Source organism: Hemiscyllium ocellatum, chromosome 15 (genome assembly GCF_020745735.1).
Source record: "Hemiscyllium ocellatum isolate sHemOce1 chromosome 15, sHemOce1.pat.X.cur, whole genome shotgun sequence".
NCBI lineage: Eukaryota > Metazoa > Chordata > Chondrichthyes > Orectolobiformes > Hemiscylliidae > Hemiscyllium > Hemiscyllium ocellatum.
This window is the reverse complement of record NC_083415.1, coordinates 34,148,926-34,166,382: the sequence shown is the minus strand read 5'-3', so window position 1 is coordinate 34,166,382 and position 17,457 is coordinate 34,148,926. Positions and strand designations below refer to the sequence as shown.

The 17,457-nt window shown below is 39.0% G+C and overlaps 1 protein-coding gene across 2 annotated transcripts in view; it reads left to right on the top strand.

Annotated features, from left to right (window-relative positions):
- The window catches only part of prex1 (phosphatidylinositol-3,4,5-trisphosphate-dependent Rac exchange factor 1), a 223,134-nt gene that overhangs the window by 73,665 nt on the left and 132,012 nt on the right, over window positions 1–17,457 (top strand). For both annotated transcript variants that reach the window (XM_060836352.1, XM_060836353.1), the window contains exons 2-3: window positions 13,935–14,006; window positions 14,793–14,915. In XM_060836352.1, coding sequence (XP_060692335.1) covers window positions 13,935–14,006; window positions 14,793–14,915 — 195 coding nt within the window. The remainder of the gene's footprint in view (window positions 1–13,934; window positions 14,007–14,792; window positions 14,916–17,457) is intronic.

Genomic DNA, 17,457 nt, shown 5'->3' with positions numbered 1-17,457 from the left:
ATATATGTAAATGACAAAAAATAGAGAGCCCAGCACCGATCCTCATGGCACTCCACTGGTCACAGGCCTCCAGTCTGAAAAACAACCCTCCACCACCACCATCTGTCTTCTACCTAGTTCTCCTTGTATTCAATGAGATCTAACCTTGCTAATCCGTCTCCCATGAGGAACCTTGTTGAACGCCTTACTGAAGTCCATATAGATCACATCTACTGCTCTGCCCTCATCAATCCTCTTTGTTACTTCCTCAAAAAACTCAATTTCCCATGGTAATCCAAGATGGAGGATGGGAAAAACTTCTGGCTGTAACAGCTGGTCCTTTTTTTTGAGGTATTTTAGGTGCTAAAGATGATTGGTGTTGGCAAAATATGTTGGTATCCTTTCATTATCAAATATTGGGTGCATAACATGCAATCCTTTTGGGGTGGGGTATCTTCATTTGGTGCACTTTTGCTGATGGCTGTGAAATCAATCTTTGAGAGGCATATTTTACCACATGAGGCTGTCAGGTGACACTGGGAGTGGTTGTTTTTAGCATTGGCATCTGTTGAAAAATTGTTGCAGGAATTTTTTGGCCGCTGTGGTGGTAGATAGCAGCGCAATGGTGCTGTCACCATTTCCCTCTCCTAACAGCTAGTGAATGAATGAAGGAAGGAATGATTGATTTGTTGTCATGTGTATTTTACAGTGAAATACACCAAAATTAAATGAAAAGCTTTCATTTATCACTATAAACTGGTGTCATTTTGATAGCTGAAGAATAAGAGATGAAACGGTGACTCTCAGGTGTAATATTTGATCAGTTGATTCATGTCACACTTATAGATATTCTTCACGTGGCTCTTCTTGTGCCCTACTGGTCGCCTTCTTCAACTACCTTAATATATAGATGATGCTTGGATATGTGGCCATCTTCCATCCCCCACGTGTCTACACCACTGATGTCTGCCACAACACTGGGGAGTACCGCCTTTGTCCCAATTGTGGTTTTGTCCTATGAAGTATACACTCTGTGTGCTGTAGGCATCAAAGATTAAACTCATCAAGCTGCTTTTCCTGGAAGTTGAAAGATGCGCATGATTCACAGCCATTTACTGGAAAGGTTAAGAGCACAGACCCTGTAAGTCACCAGTTTTGTCCTAAAGGTCAGCTTGGCTTTTAACCCTTGCATGAGCTGAGAGTTGGTCAAAAGTGATAGCAGCTTTCTCAATACATGCATCAAGCTGCGCATCAAAGGACAGTTTATCTGTTGCATTGGACTTAAAGTTACAGAATATGTCAACCACTTCCTATGGAGTGCTTTTGAGCTTGGTTTATGGTATAAATGACTCTGTGAGATGTGATAGTCCATGTATGGGGACTTCATACCACACTTGCAAGCATTCTTGAAGTGGTCCTTTTGGCACCGTATTGGTTACCTGTTTCCAACTACTTTATGCCATGACTAATGGGTTTTTTTTGTGAGATGCTTACTGACCAGGAAAGCATGGAATTGAGCAAACCATAAGAACATGAGGCGTAGGAGCAGAAATAGACCATTCAGTCCATCAGATCTGCTCTACTGTTCAGTGAGATCATGGCTGATCTGGTAATCCTCAACTCCACTGTCTTACCTTTACCCAAAACTGTTTATTCCATTAGAAAATAAAAATCTATTAATCTTAGCCTTGGACATATTCAATGACTTAATATCTACAGCTGGCCAAGTTCACTGCACTCTGAAGGAGGGATTCCTGCTCATTCTTGACTTAAATTGTTGACGCATAACTCTGGGATTACGCCTTCTGTTCGTAGAGTGACCTACAAAGGTAAACAACCTCTAAGCTGTCAAGGTCCCTGAAAATCCTGTATGTTTCAATAAGTTCTCCTCTCATTTTTTTTAAAACTCCAGTGCGTACAGACCCAAACTATTCAACTTTTCTGCATAAGACACTCGCTCAATACCCAGGGTCAACCTCGTAAACCTCCTCTGGACTGACTCCAATGCCAGTATATCTTTCCCTAGATAAAGGGCTCAAAACTGTTTACATTATTCAAGTCGTGGTCTATTAAAAGTCAAATGTTCTACTGACTGAACTATACAGGCCTATTCAGCTCTGATCTCCAGCATCTGCAGACCTCACTTTTTACTCCCGTTGTGGTCTAACTAGTGCCTTGTATTGTTTTAGCGAGACTTTCTTATTTTTATACTTTTACTTCAAAAGGAACAGAGTATAAAATAAGGCCAACGTCCATTTGTCTTCCCTATTATGTGCTGATATTGTAATCTAGATTTTTTGTGATTTCAATGCAGGGTTCAGCAAATCCCTATGTGCTGTAGCTCTCTGCAGTATTTTTTCATTTAAATAACATTCAGCACCTCTATTCTTCCTTCCAAAGTGGACAACATTACATTTTCACAGTGGTGTGATGCAAAGCTCATCTTGATCAATTACAATACCAAGGTTGCAAATAGTCTTGAGTATAGCACCACAGTTGCTAGGGAAATGGATAGAGATGATTGATTGCAACTGTAGCGCTCTGATGGAGATCAAAAGTGATTGCTTGAATCTTCCAAATATTTAATAGAATAGCATTTCTGCTCATTGACACTGGATGTTGGACAAGAAGTTCGATAACTTTTCTACTTTTTTTGAGTTATCAAGAGGTAGAGCTGGCAGTGTAGCAATGAGGAAATTGCTCTATTTTTGAATCATGATGCCGAGGGACTTCATTTGAAGGATAAATAATAACAGGACAAAGATCGGTCCTGATGGAAATGGCAGACATTACTACAGGGACAGAAAGTCAACATAGTAGATGATTCTTTCCCTACAGTGGCTGCAGACCCAACTGGTTTGAAAACAGTAAAGAGGTTTTTGAGAATCGTCTGGCTAACCATCTCCAGTGCTAGTGTTGGAATTGAGAAGAACATAGTGGATGAGTTTATCTTTGTCATTCATAGGCCAATGAGCCTGTTTCCATGCTGTATGACTCTGTGACGCTATATCAGATGTTAGGATGTTATTTGTGACTTTGGTAGCTTTTTTCGACTGTAGCAAGTGCAGAAAGCTGATTGGAAGGAACCAAAAAAATAGAAAAGATTCTCTTTACAAGCAAGAATGATGCTGGATTAGGCGGGAATTCCAGCATGAGATCAGAACCTGATGGTGCTTTCCATAGTACAACCAGACACAATGGTGGGTGGCCAGTTTGAGATTTTAATGTTCATTGGTCTTGGGCGGTGGCAATGGTACCAACATTGGCAGAATGACTGGGTGAGAATATCATTCTTTCACTGGAGACTGAGACACTAATACTGGAGATAAGGCCATGGTTGAACAAATCACTAGCTGTGAAAATGCTATGAAGAGAGGGTCAACGGCTAGAGAGGTAGGATTTTAAATGTACAATTTTACATGAATTAGGAGATTTCATTTCCTGGCTGCACGCAAAATGAAGTATGTTGGTGAGAGAAGGGATGTGGGTGAAGAGTGATATAAGGAAGTGACAATTGATTATGCTATTATTTATGAGATGAGTGTAAAGAACAGATCCAGGCCATTCACATTGTCAGTTCCAGACTAGGGCTGCTTCTCTACTCAAGCTGAGAAACCAGATATTTTGTATTACTCAGCAGGGTAGTGTTTGAAGTGCAAATAGCATGTGTTAAAATTACAGGTTACAGCAGGAAATGGAGCTAGGTGAATTCTGCATCATCTGACAAATCTCTGTATTCAGGTTGAGGGCACAAGATATTTTTGGGTCTGGTGAGGCAAGGTGTTTCTTGGTTTGAGGTTGTTGATAAGGTGATCAAGTCTATGTTTATTTTTGGAGCTTCCACTTTGTTCACAATCTTTTGGGCCAAAGTTGACCCATTTCTTGTTACCTAACCTATGCTTCGACTTGCCATTTTGGTGTTGAAATGCTCATTCCTTGCCAAGTTGCCTCTCAACTCAAATATTCCAATGCACTCTTGGTTGCGGATCACATTCTTCACTAGAAACTTGAAGTTATCCAAAATTCTACTGCCCATATCTTAGCTGCGTATCAAGTTTGAATTATTTCTCATCCTGTGCCCACTGACCTACATTGGCAACTGGTCAACTAACATCCTGATTTTAAAATCAGTGGTCTTGTTTCTAAATCCTCTCTGGACTTGCTAGCCCACTTCCTCTCCCATAATTCTCTGATAAATTTGTACTCCTCTCATTCTGGCCTCTTGAGCATCTTTGATTGTAGTTTCCTCTTGGACAGCAATGATTCAAGAAAATAGTTTCAGTGCCAAGTTCTTGTGCAATTTGAGATAGGCAGTTAATGTTGGCCTAGCCTGCTACGCCCACATCATGTGAATGAATAAGAAACATTTCATCACCATTGGTCACCATGCCTTAGCTGCCACCTCTAGAATTCACTCCCGAAACTTCTCTGATTCTATATCTGTCATTTCCTCTCTTTAAAATATACCTTAAAATTTCCCTGCATTAAAACTTGTGACCAAGCGCTGCAATATTGTTTTATTGTTCAATTTGCTTTACGATTTGTCCATAAGGCAATTTCTCACTACTTTAATTTAAAGCACTGTACAAAATAGTTGAAAGCAAAGCTTGGAATTATGTAGCTCCTTTCATGGCGACTGAATGTCAAACTGCTTTATCGCAAACCAAGTAGTTCTGAATTGTAGCCACTGTTGTAGGAAACAACCAATTTGTGTCAAGCTAACTCTCTCAACCTGCAAGATGAACTTAACTGTATCCAGATGAATCTATTTTTCTAGTGAGGATTGAGGGTTAAATATTATTGAGGACATTGGGATAACATCTCTGTTCCATGATACAGTGTCATGGAATCCATTATGTCCATCTGAAAGACAGATGAGATCCTTATTCCATTTCTCGTCAGAAAGACAGCATCTGTGATGATTCACCATTTGTTTAGGTTGGTCTGGCGTGTCAGCCTTGATTTTGACCTGGTGTGGGACATGAATTCAGGAACCTTTTGTCCCCAAGGTGAGATGTGCTAAACTGGAAAGAGAGCAATTAAGTTTATTTGGGATGAGCTTCTCCTTGGAATTAGGATTGATTTGCTGAGATCAGAGCAATGTTTATTGTACTCCATCCTTTTTTCCTTGATTGAAGGTGGCAGGGTTTGCGGCTTGTCTGTAGATTGTGCTAGTCTTTTATCAATTTGAGTATAGGCCCTCTCTCGGGTTTCAAACTATGATCATGCATGTTGGAAAGGAGGAACTTTCTTTTGACAGCTGTCGCCTGCTTGCTGAGCCTCTTGTATTATTGTCATTCACCAACTGATTGTTGCAGGAACCCCTTCAACTTTTGCATCCTTCAGAAAAATCCTTGTTTTTTCTGGATTTGAAATTACTACTGGTTGCATTTGATTTTTATTATGTTAGTGCTGGATTTGACCTAGGTTTTGGATTCCGAACAAAGCAGGATTGCAGCCAAAAGGATATTCAGAAAATAGTTTTGGTCTTTTTTTTCTTGGATTCCTTTCTCCTCCTGCAAGCTATTTATTTGCAGAGTTTTGCTTAGTCCTGATTTTGTTTTTGGGGTGCACTATCTTTAATGACTTGCTGATTAGAAATTGTACATCTTTGGGGGAAGAATGTTATGTGGATCAATTGATTGCAAGGACAATGGAAGAATTCCAGATACAAGACTTGTGCATTTTTATATTCATTAATCATCCATAGTTTTGTTTGCTTGAGTTATTTTTGCATATAATATTCTGAAGTAGTATTATATTTAAATACTGTCTGACCATGGTCTTGTTTCAAAATTGTTAAAAATTTTAAAGCTGTGGGGATATTAAAATTAATTTCCTTCTTTGGTGAGCTTGTATAGATCTTGTTCCTATTGAGTATGCTTTTATATTTTTTCAAAAGATGAACTGACCAGAGTGTTTTTGAAGTGAGGCCAATAACCAACTCCCTGACTTAATTCAGGAAAATCATGATTAGAGTGAGTTTTAATTTGTTTTGTATTTTTTTTTAACAATTAAGATAAAGCATTCATTCTGGAAATTTGTTGGTAAAGACTATATTCTGCAAAGGTGGGTGAAGTTCCTTAGTTGATTTCAACAAATCTCTCTCCATGCCATTTACTTGCTGTGCAAGCTGCTGTGACTTTCATTGCTGTCTGGTACTGGCAAGTTCAAGTGCCAATCAAGCAGGCGATCACTGGTGGGTTTCTGCCTGTTAATTTCATTCGCATTCACAAGCATGCAGACAAACAGGTGAATATATAGTACCACTTGTTGGCATGCCATTTTGAAAATGATGAGATTGTCGTCTTAATCTCTGTTGCATTTCCTTTCAGGCTGATTTCTTAGTATTTCCTGTCAGTTTTTATTCTAGTGGCTACATTTTCTTCAAGGAAGAAATCAGCTTCTAGATGATTTTGAATTCATTTTTTGTAATTGTAAATCCAGTGTTGTCAGAAATATGTTGTAGCTCCAACTAACAATCCTTTAAAGCAACATAGCTGCAAATCTCTAGAAAAGGTACGCACCGCAGTTGAACTGATCTCTTAAAAATTAAATGAATAGTGTACATTTGATGCATTAATTACAGGCCTGTAAATTTAAGAATGAGAAGCGAGGCCATTTTTTTAGTGCAATGAATTTGCATGCACATTATGTGTGGTTTGTGATGATGTGTCTTAGACTGTGGATTTAGTTTATTTACAATGGAGGAAAATATTTGATAATACTCCAAAAAATACAAATAATGTTAAAATGGTTTTGTGAAATGTAAACTTGTTCGCCTGTGTATATTGCACATTAAATTGACAATTTGCTGCTAAAATAAGTGGTAATGCTATTGCGATTAAACTCTAACTTGAGTTAAACAAATTGTGGTGATCTTACCAGAGGTTCACTTTGAAGTTACTTACAATTTTCTGTATTGTGAGCATTCAAGAAAGACTGAATAATGTTTGGATTATGAGGTTATTTGGCTTTTTGAGGCAATGGCTTTAATTTAGAAAAAAAATTAACAAGGATGTGACTATTGAAGGTAAAAAGAAGTTGCAGATTGTTTAGTTGGAAAGAAGGTTTGTTCTTGTAGACAATGCCAGCGACATCTGTTTATAAGGGGTCAACTGAGAGTTGAATGCCAAAGTTTCAGGAAGCTGTTGAAAATGTTAAGTTGTCCTTGTACTTTAAGATAAAGTAGATTTGGAGTCTTAAGGATAGCAGTTCAGCATTTCCACCTGGAAATAAGCCACATGTGATGCATGTTTTGTAAGAAGGAAATGGTTTCTGAGATACTGTATCCCTGCAAACCTCAGACATAGTTAATCCAAAACCTAGAGGCCAAAAGTCTTTCTGGTTCACTGCACAGGTCTACAGTCTTGCTACATCCAGTCATGAATGGTGGTAGACAATTAAACAACTCAATGGAGATGGAGACTCCATAAGTATCTTTATCGCCAATGTTGGGAGAGCCCATCCATCAGTACAGAAGATTAGGCTGAAGCATTTGTAGTGCTGAGTGAATGATCCAACTTGGCTTCCTCCAGTGATCATCAGCATCACAGGTACTCATCTTCAGTCAATTCAATTTACTACATATGATATCAATAAATGATTGGAGGCACTGGATACTGCAAAGGCTAGTGGCCCTGACAATATTCTGGCAGTAATACTGAAGACTTCTGCTCCAGAACTTGCTGCTCCTGTAGCCAAGCTCTTGCAAAAATTACAAAACTGACATTTACCCAATAATGTGCACAAGTGACCAGGTGTGTCCTGTATACAAAAAAAGCAGGACAAATCCAACCCAGCCAATTACCACCCCATCAGTCTAAACTTGAACATCAGTAAAGTGATGGAAGCTATCATCAACAGTGTTATCAAGCAGCATCTGCTCAGCACTTTTCTGCTCACTGATGCCCAGTTTGGGTTCCAACAAGGCCACTCTGCTCCTGACCTCATTGTATTCTTGGTTCAAACATGGACAAAAGAGCTGACTTTCAAAGGTGAGAGTAACAGCCTTTGATATCAAAGCTGCATTTGCCTGAATTTGGCACCAAGGTATCCTAGCAATACTGGAATCAATGGGTATCAGGTGGCAATCTCACCACGAGTTGGAGTCATACCTGACACCTAGGAAGATGGTTGTGGTTGTTGGGGGTCAGTCATCTCACTTCAGGATAGTGTCTGAGGCCCAACCATCTTCAGCTGCTTTAACAATGACCTTCCCTCCATCATGTAACATCAGAAGTAAAGATGTTCACCGAATATTGCACAATATTCAGCACTGTTTGTGACTATTCAGATACTGGAGCTGTCTGTGTTCAAATACAACAAGATCTCGATAATATCCAGGCTTGGGGTGACAAGTGGCAAGAAACATTCATACCAATCAAATTCCAGGCAAAGACCATTTCCAATAAGAGATGATTGAACAACCGCCCTTTGACATTCAATGTTGTTACCATCACTGAATCCCACTATCAACACCCTGGGTTTACCATGGATCAGAAGTTCAACTGTATTTGCTACAAAAACACAGTGCCTACAACAGCAGGTCAGAGTGTAGGAACACTGCAGCGAGTGACCCCCTCCCCCAAAAAAAACCTGTCTGCCATCTTCAAGACACAAGTGAGGAGTGTGGTGGAATACTCCCCACTAGCTTGGATGGATGTTGCTTCAGATATGCTGTAGAAGCTTGACATCATCCAGGACAAAGTAGCCCACTTGGTACCATATCCACAAACATCCACTCTGCCCACCACCAATACTTAGCAGTATGTACTGTCTAGAAAATGCAATGCAGAAATTCTCCACGGATACTTAGCCAACATGTTCCACACCCACAATTACTTCCATCTCAAAAGACAAGGGCAGCAGATACTTGGGAACACCAACATCTGCAAGTTCCCTCCAAGTGAATCACCATCCTGACTTGGAAATATATTGTTCCTTCACTGTTGCTGTGTCAAAATCCTGGAATTCCCTCCTGCATGGCATTGTGGATCAACCCACGAAAGGTGGACTGCAGTGGTTTAAGAAGGCAGTTCACTACCACCTCCTCAAGGGCAACGAGAGGTGGGCAATAAATGCTGGCCAGCCAGCGATGCCCACATCCCACAAATGAATAAAAACTTCACATGAATGGGAAGGTGGCTCAGGTTGCAAAATCCAAGTTCAGCTGATTTCAAATGTAACTGGAAGGTTCGTTAATATTGTATAAAATTGATCATTATCTGGAACAACTTGCACCATGAAAAAAAAACAGGTCTGAAATTAAAAGTTACCATGCTGCTAAAGGAAAGGAGCAGACCGAGCAACTGTTGAGAACTAATCTCTTTGGACTAGGTCCAGGAAAATTGATAGTCTGATCGATGTGTACCTGTGAATCCTGTTTGATTTTTGTACTTAAAAGTAGAAAAGGTAAGTACTCTTTGTAATTCAAAGCAAACTTTCTTACAAAAATACTGTTTAGTCATTTGTACTTTGTCTTTGCAGTACAAGTCTTAAAACATGTCACTCTTTCAGAAATCAAATGAAAGTTCAAATTTCTTTTCATTTAGAGAAATATTGGTCTTGATGTGAATCATAACAATAATTACAGAAGCTTGCAATAGTTAATGTACTTGCATCACTCAGTCTGCTACGTGTGTTACGGAAACCATGTATTAGACTGCAGAACATGATCTAGAGATTAAAAGCCAAAAAGATCATGTTTTACTATGTAATTACAGAGCTGTTTTTAAATTGCATTTATTGCAGACTTTTTGAAAATTATATTTATTTGGCTCTGCCCCAAAATTCTGAGGTGATATCATATTTCGATACCAGTTGTTGATTCTTAATTTAGAGAATATGCAGCAAAAACAATAATGTTAGCAAAATCCTAGTTGAGGAATTATATTTTTCTGAACTGCTGTGAAGTAACTGATTAAGATAAACTGGAAAGATGTGATCTTTTTATCCATATTTCTGAACCTGAAGTCCACACACCTTCCAATCAGTCTGCAAAGAACACTTCTGATTGGACAGTGATCAAGATTAAATGTGTGACAAAGTGGTCAGAGGAATAATGTCATACTCCGCAGGCTTTATTTATGCTTTCTACAGGTTTTGACTGCAGAAGGCAAACTCTGCATTTAGAAAGGTGAATTTATTTAATTGGTATCCACGAGTACATCATCAGTTTTCTTAAAAGCTTGATCATTGCATGTATGAATGAGTTTTAATTTCATATTATGCGTGCCAAAGAGTGTCTGTGATTAATCTTTTTAAAATTGTGTCTCTCATAGAGTCATAGCAATGGACAGTATGGAAACAGACCCTTCGTCCATGCTGATCAAATATCCCGACCTAATCTAGTCCCACTTGCCAGCAGCCGGCCCATATCCTCCAAACCCTTCCTATACCTGTATCAATCCAGATGCCTTTTAAATGTTGCAATTGTACTAGCCTCCACCATTTCCTTTGGCAGCTCTTTCCATACATGTACCACCCTCTGTGTGAAAAAGTTGCCCCTTATGTCTCTTTCATATCTTTCCCCTCTTGCCTTAAATGCATGCCCTTGAATTATAGACTCACCCACCCCACAAAAAAGACTTGGTCTATTTATCCTATCCATGCCCCTCATGATTTTATCAGCCTCTATAAGGTCATCCCTCCGCCTCATGGGATAACAGCCTCAGCCTATTCAACCTCTCCTTATAACTCAAATACTCCAACCCTGGCAACATCCTTGTTAATCTTTTTTGAACTCTTTCAAATTTCACAACATCCTTCCGATAGGAAGAAGACCAGAATTGCATGCAATATTCCAAAAGTGGCCTAACCAATCAAATATTTTGAGAACTAATGATCCGTGACTTGTGTCAGGACACGATTGCCTCAGTGTTTGCTGAACACATGCAAAGGTCCAATTGTATTTTGCATTTTGTATCAGAGTCAAAAGATAATTGGAACCAATACTGATTATTGTGCACTTGATTGCTGCTGCTGCTGCTGCTGCTGTTACTTAAAGGCAGTTGACCTACTTCACATAGCCGTACATTTTGTAACAGGGCAGCGGCACCACATTTTCCCGGATTTAAATGTTCTGACAAATGCATGAACATCAGTGAATATTTGGAGAAAGGCAGATGGGTTGACATTTTGGGCATAACCCTTGCTTGGTTTTTGAACCAAGCAAAGCTAAAACCTTAACTCATATTCTCTGCTCACTGAAGGGTGGGAAATATTTTGTATATTTCCTTTTTATTGTTTCAAACTGGCCTGAAAGATAGTCCAATCGTGACTTTTGTTTTAGTGATTAGGTGAAGGTCCTAGGAATGCTTGTTGCTGTGTTGCACAATTGGTGAATGAAGAAGCCAGTTCTTGATTTCCAGATCGCTGAGCTGTTAGGTGACAGGTCTCTTGGTTTGCGAGGTGTTTCCTATGTGGCTGCTTCTGTTTGCTGTGCCTTTCTTTATCAGACTTGCTTTTAATTGTTTTGAACTTCTGTATTTTGTTGTGCAGCAACGATCTCAGTTTCCTGCTCCCTCACTAGATTTTTGAAGCATTGACCATTTGGATTTGGATTTGGATCTCATTAACTGGAGTATATTTCACCATAAAATACTTCTGGAGTCTAACATGTGTGACACATGCTTTATGCAGCATTGTAAGAGAATGCGTCCAGACTTTGTTGAGGACTGCTTTTGTTTTAACTATCTCACATCAGATCATGTTCCTGTAGCCATGAACTAGACATAATACCTTTTGTAGTTTTGTGGTTGGCAAGACTCTCAAAATTAAAGGCAACTTTGCAAAGACTTAGGTTAACAGTGACAGAATTTGTAATTGAATTTTGCAGCTTTCGAATGAGATACTGCGGATGTTTTGACTTAATTTCTATGCAAGTTACGTTTGTGTGAACACGTGACTATCATTTAACGTGGTATGTCAGTATTGTATCCTCTTTTGTATCTTCACTTTTTTTGTTTTCAAAGCTTTAATCCTTTCTATTTCATCACAAATATCATCTCATCTTAAAAAGAAATCCATCTTGAAAATGACCATATGAGCATCTGACTAGAATGTGTGATTTACACACAACTATCATTAACAACGATTATGCATATGTAAAATTTTTAATGGAAATAACCTTAACTTTTAAACTCTACCTCAGTGATTTGCCTTGAAACAGGAAAGTGAGTGCAGAAATTAAGTCCTTTCGCTGTCCTCTAAAGTGCTCCATTTGAACTCTGCTTGCGAAGTAATACCGAATATTATTATAAAGGCTATCACTAGCTGTTCTGTACTGAGGTCTATGAGCAGTTTTGCATCTCAAGCAGCCAATAGTTTAAGGTAAACCTGTCATATTTGCAAAGAAAACCAATCATGAAGAATTCTGTCAACCAAGGGTTCTCCAGTTGTCTGAAATTGATACAGTGTGCCAGTGATATACCTCTGGAATTTTGTGGTTTCAGATTGGCTCAGGTCCCAATATGCAAACACATAACTTGTGAATGATTGGCTAATTGTGCCAGAACAATTGGAAATGTCTCATTTTTGCAAACAGAAATTAAACTCTAGACAAATCTATTTCAGTATTTTCTTAGGTGATTGAACTCTGTCTAAATGTTAGCCCATGATCATTTCATATGCTAAGAGGAAGTGTGATGACTGCATAATTCAAGGTACTTTATAGTTCTCTTTCTTAGGTAACCACTTAGGTGTGTTCAAATGGATGGACTCTTTGTTCAACCATCACCAATCCAAGGTGAAGGTTAAGCAAACGTGCCATAGATATAGTATATGAACATTAATCTGAGAACTCAACCGACAGAAGTGGAGTGCAATTTCTTCAAATTGTATAAGGTGGAAGTGCTTATTTTTTCTGAAGGAGTGCAAACTGTTAAACTGTCAGATGATTGCCTCTCAAGCTCAAGCTGACTCATCATAGTTAGCAATTTAGCACTGCAATTATGAGACTGAAAAAAATCTCTCATCTTATGGCACAATGTACCATTAAAATTGGAAAAGCTAAAGAATCAAATCTGGTTTAACAATGAAGACTTGAAGACTTCTTCATAATAAAGTGATGCTAAAACCAATTGAGAACCTTTCTTCCCTAAGTGTTAGATAATGTTCTGAGAGTGGAGTAAGGGAGAATTTTACAACTGCACCGCTCCATTCTTCATTCTCTAGACTTGCGAAGGATCTTGTATTTAAACAACACATTGTGAAGGATCTTGTATTTAAATAATATTTTTTAGATTAGATTTACAGTGTGGAAACAGGCCCTTCGGCCCAACAAGTCCACACCGACCCGCCGAAGCGCAACCCACCCATACCCCTACATTTACCCCTTACCTAACACTACGGGCAATTTAGCTTGGCCAATTCACCTGACCCGCACATCTTTGGACTGTGGGAGGAAACCGGAGCACCCAGAGGAAACCCACGCAGACACGGGGAGAACGTGCAAACTCCACACAGTCAGTCGCCTGAGTCGGGAATTGAACCCGGGTCTAACAGGTGCTGTGAGGCAGCAGTGCTAACCACTGTGCCACCGTGCCGCCCAAAATATGTTTTGTTCAGCTCCATGATGATTATAGGTGTTTCAGTAGCACCTATATGTCAGACATTTACTTTTGATTGTTGATGCCCTCTGAAATAACTTGTTAGCTTTTATTTCTGTTTTGCTAATGAAATCAACATCCTCTCCTTTTAACAGATCAGTATTGTCAACGGACAAGATTAAACCTGAAACCTGTGACCAAAGACTTTTTAAATGTTGTCTTGTGCATCATGCTTCCTGTTTTTGCTTTTACTAAAATACTGATGCCTACTGATAACAAATATACTTGTAAAAATGATGAAAATTTAAACGTATTGAATTTTAAAATTTTGTACACAAAGAATTTCATGTAGGTTATATACATTAACTTGCATATAAGTAATTTAAGGTTTTCTTCTGCATGTAGTCATTCCTGCACAGAAATCACCAGAATGATGGCGACAAATCAGAAAAGCAAATTACTGAAGAACATCTCAAGGTGGGACTGTGGTTAAAAACTTAACCTGCATTAGCAGCTTTTCTTAATGGTCTATTGTATTGTTGGATTTGTTTTGTGGTCGTGGGAGTCTAGTGAAAACTCATTTATAATAGAACAAACACAATGATTTAAATAATTCAACCTGATGTATAAAACATCTTTGCAGATTAAAGGTAATATAGTTGGGGTCTTCTACAGTGAATATTTTGCTCCTTTCTCCATTTTGTTAGTTAAAAGGATTGGCAATTAATGCATACCTAGCCACTACTTACCAAGCTCTTACACTATATTTCTTAGTCTACATTTTATACTTTACTTCTCTCTCTCTCTCTCTGTCTGGAGGAATATTAATATTCCCTTTGTAGTTGCTGAAATAGTTATGTCTCTATATACATAAGAAGCTACAGTTAGGACCCAAATACTATTGCATTGTTAATGTATTTTCTTACCATAAGGAACTAGAGGAATATTCTTCTTTGTGAAGAAGTTTTTAAATCTGCTTTATGCAGGGCACAACTCCAGGAAAGAAAAGACCTAGATTTGTTTTTTTTCTAACATAGCACTATCGAAGTTACACCCAAATGGTTTCATATTAATTTCCTGTGCAAATATGGGCTTTAAATCTTATCTAATCTAGAAATTGGGGTGGATTTGAAGAACATTTTTAACCATTTGCTCACAACATACACATTCACTTGAATTCAGCAGGAAAAAAGCTTGTGTTTTGTTCTTTAGTATGAAGATAAGATTTTCCTAATAATGACTATGTTCTATTTTTACCTTCAGATTTTGTTTTCTAACATTGAAGAGATACTTGATGTGCATAAATTGTTCTTGGCAGCCCTTGAGTACCATTTACAACCAGAACCACAACCTCAACATGAACTTGGAAATATCTTCCTTCAGTTTGTGAGTTGAACCAGTTTTTATTTTAGTTGTGTTCTTTTGTGAATCTCATTTCTTGTCCCTTCACTTCAACTTTTAAATTTGGCATCCCTCAACTTGCGTCGGGTTTATCTATAATCCCTGTCACAATTTTAGATCCATTGTGGTAGTCTGCAGGTGTTTGGCTTTTGGAGGGAAATACTGGAAGTTTGTCAGCATTTATGTTGCCCCTTGACCATCCTTAATTCAAAGTCCAAGAGTGTATTGTTGGAAAAGCACAGCTGGTCAGGCAGCATTTGAAGAGCAGAGGAGTCAATGTTTCGAGCATAAGCTCATTCATTCAAATTTATATTGACTGTCAGCAAATGCCATTTGGGAGTCCAGAACAAAGACACTGGATCCTGTTAGGTCTCATGGCATCAGATTGAACATTGGTAAGAAAACCATTTGTTGGTTGCCACCCACCACCTCCAAATTTCAAACACATCTAGCAGATCAAAACTGGGCATGTGTAAGCTGCTGTGCACCATCAATAGCAGAGTTGTATTCAGAAGCAATCTGTAAGCTCATGGCCTGACATATCTCCCACAGTACCATTATTGTGAAGCTGGGGGATAATGTTTATTTTGAAGTAGAGTGCAGGAGGCCATGCCAGGACTGTACCAAGCATACCTAAAATTTAGGAGTCAACTGGTGAAATTGTAAGTATGCAATCAACAGATCCCCCACACAACAAATCAGATTAAGCATTAAATCTCCAGCCATGACCAACTAATGGAAGGGAAAGGCTCCATAACTGTCTGCATCCTCAAAAATTGGAGAGACCAGCTCATCCATGAAATAGACAAAATTGAAACATCGGCAACCAACAAGTACTTCTGACTGGAGGAGGCAGAGATGGATCATCTGGAGGTTACCAGTATCACATATGCCAGTAGCCAGACAGTTCAATTCACTCCATTCAATTGTTATCAATTCACTTGTGATATCAAGAAACTACTCAAGGCAGTGAATACCACAGAATCTACAGGTCGTGAAAGCATTCTGACAGTAGTTTTGAAGACTTGAGTTGTAGAGCTAGCTGAGCCTCTCAGCAAGTTGTTCCAGTACAGCTACAATGCTGGCATTTGCCCAACAATATGAAAAATTTCCCACTATTGTCTTGTCCACAAATTGAATAATTTTAGCATGTCAATTACTGCCCTATCAATCACTCTAGATCATCATGCTTTCAAGTATACCTGCTCAGCAATGGCTGTTCACTGACACTCAGTTGGGGTTCTGTCAGAGCCCCTTAGCTCCTGATCTCATTGCAGCCTTGGTTCAAGCGTGGACACAATAGCAAAATTCCAGAGGTGAGGTGAGAGTAACTGTCCTTCACGTCAAGACTACATTTGGCCAGATGGGTCAAGGAGCCCAAACACAACTGGTGACAATGAGAAATCAGAAGGAAAGTTGGTTGGAATTATACTTAGTGCAAAGGAAGGTATTTATGGTTAGAGAGTCCTAGAGTCATACAGCATTCAAGTAGACCCTTCAGTCCAGCTCGTCCGTGCTGATCAGATATCATAATCTGACCTAGTTCCATTTGCCAGCCCTTGACCCATGTCCCTCTAAACCTTTCCCATTCATATACCCATCCAGATGCCTCTTAAGTGATGCAATTGTACGAGTCTCCACCACTTTGGCAGCTCGTTCCATACACGTACCACCCTCTCCATGAAAAAGTTGTCCCTCAGGTCATTTTTAAATCTTTCCCTCTCACCTTAAATCTATGCCATCTAGTTTTGGACTCTGTCACCCTAGGAAAAAGACCTGGGACTCTTCACTCCCCCCATGCCACTCATGATTTTATAAATCTCTATGTTGTCACCCTTGCTCCGGGGGAGAATGCCCCAGCCTATTCACCCTTTCCTTATAATTCAAACTCTGCAGACCCAGCAAAATCCTGGTTGTTAGAGGTCAGCCATTTAGTCCTAAAACATCACTGCAGGAGTTCTAAAGTCAACTGTTGTAAAAGCCCATGTGGTTCACTAATGTCCTCAAGGGAGGGAAATCTGCCATCATTGACTGGTCTGAACCACATGTGACTCCAAACCCACAGCAATGTCGTTGACATTTTAATCACCCTTTAAAATGGCCAAGCCAGCCATTCAGTTTAAAGACAATTAGGAATGGGTAATAAATGCTGGCCTTGTCAACGATGGCCCTGGAAGTGTCAGAATTATACCTGTTGTCATGGACTAAATGTTATTCATTGGATCCTCAAATATTGCAAGAATATAGCAACATAATTTTGAAATTAGTGGGCCATAAGTGCCAAACTAAAAGGAGTGTGTACCTGTTCCCTATAATTTTATGGCTAGACTGCATACTGGGATTGTTAATATTTTTGACTACATGCAGTCCTGCTTTGCTGTTGAGGGTGATATTTTAAAATTAAAATATTTTTGAATTATCTCTTTGGGACCGTACTCGCATGTAATTTGTAACTTCACAAGCCTCTTGAAGTGGATTAAATGCACTTCACAAAGAAAAATATTTTGAACGTGCTGTTTTTGCTGTC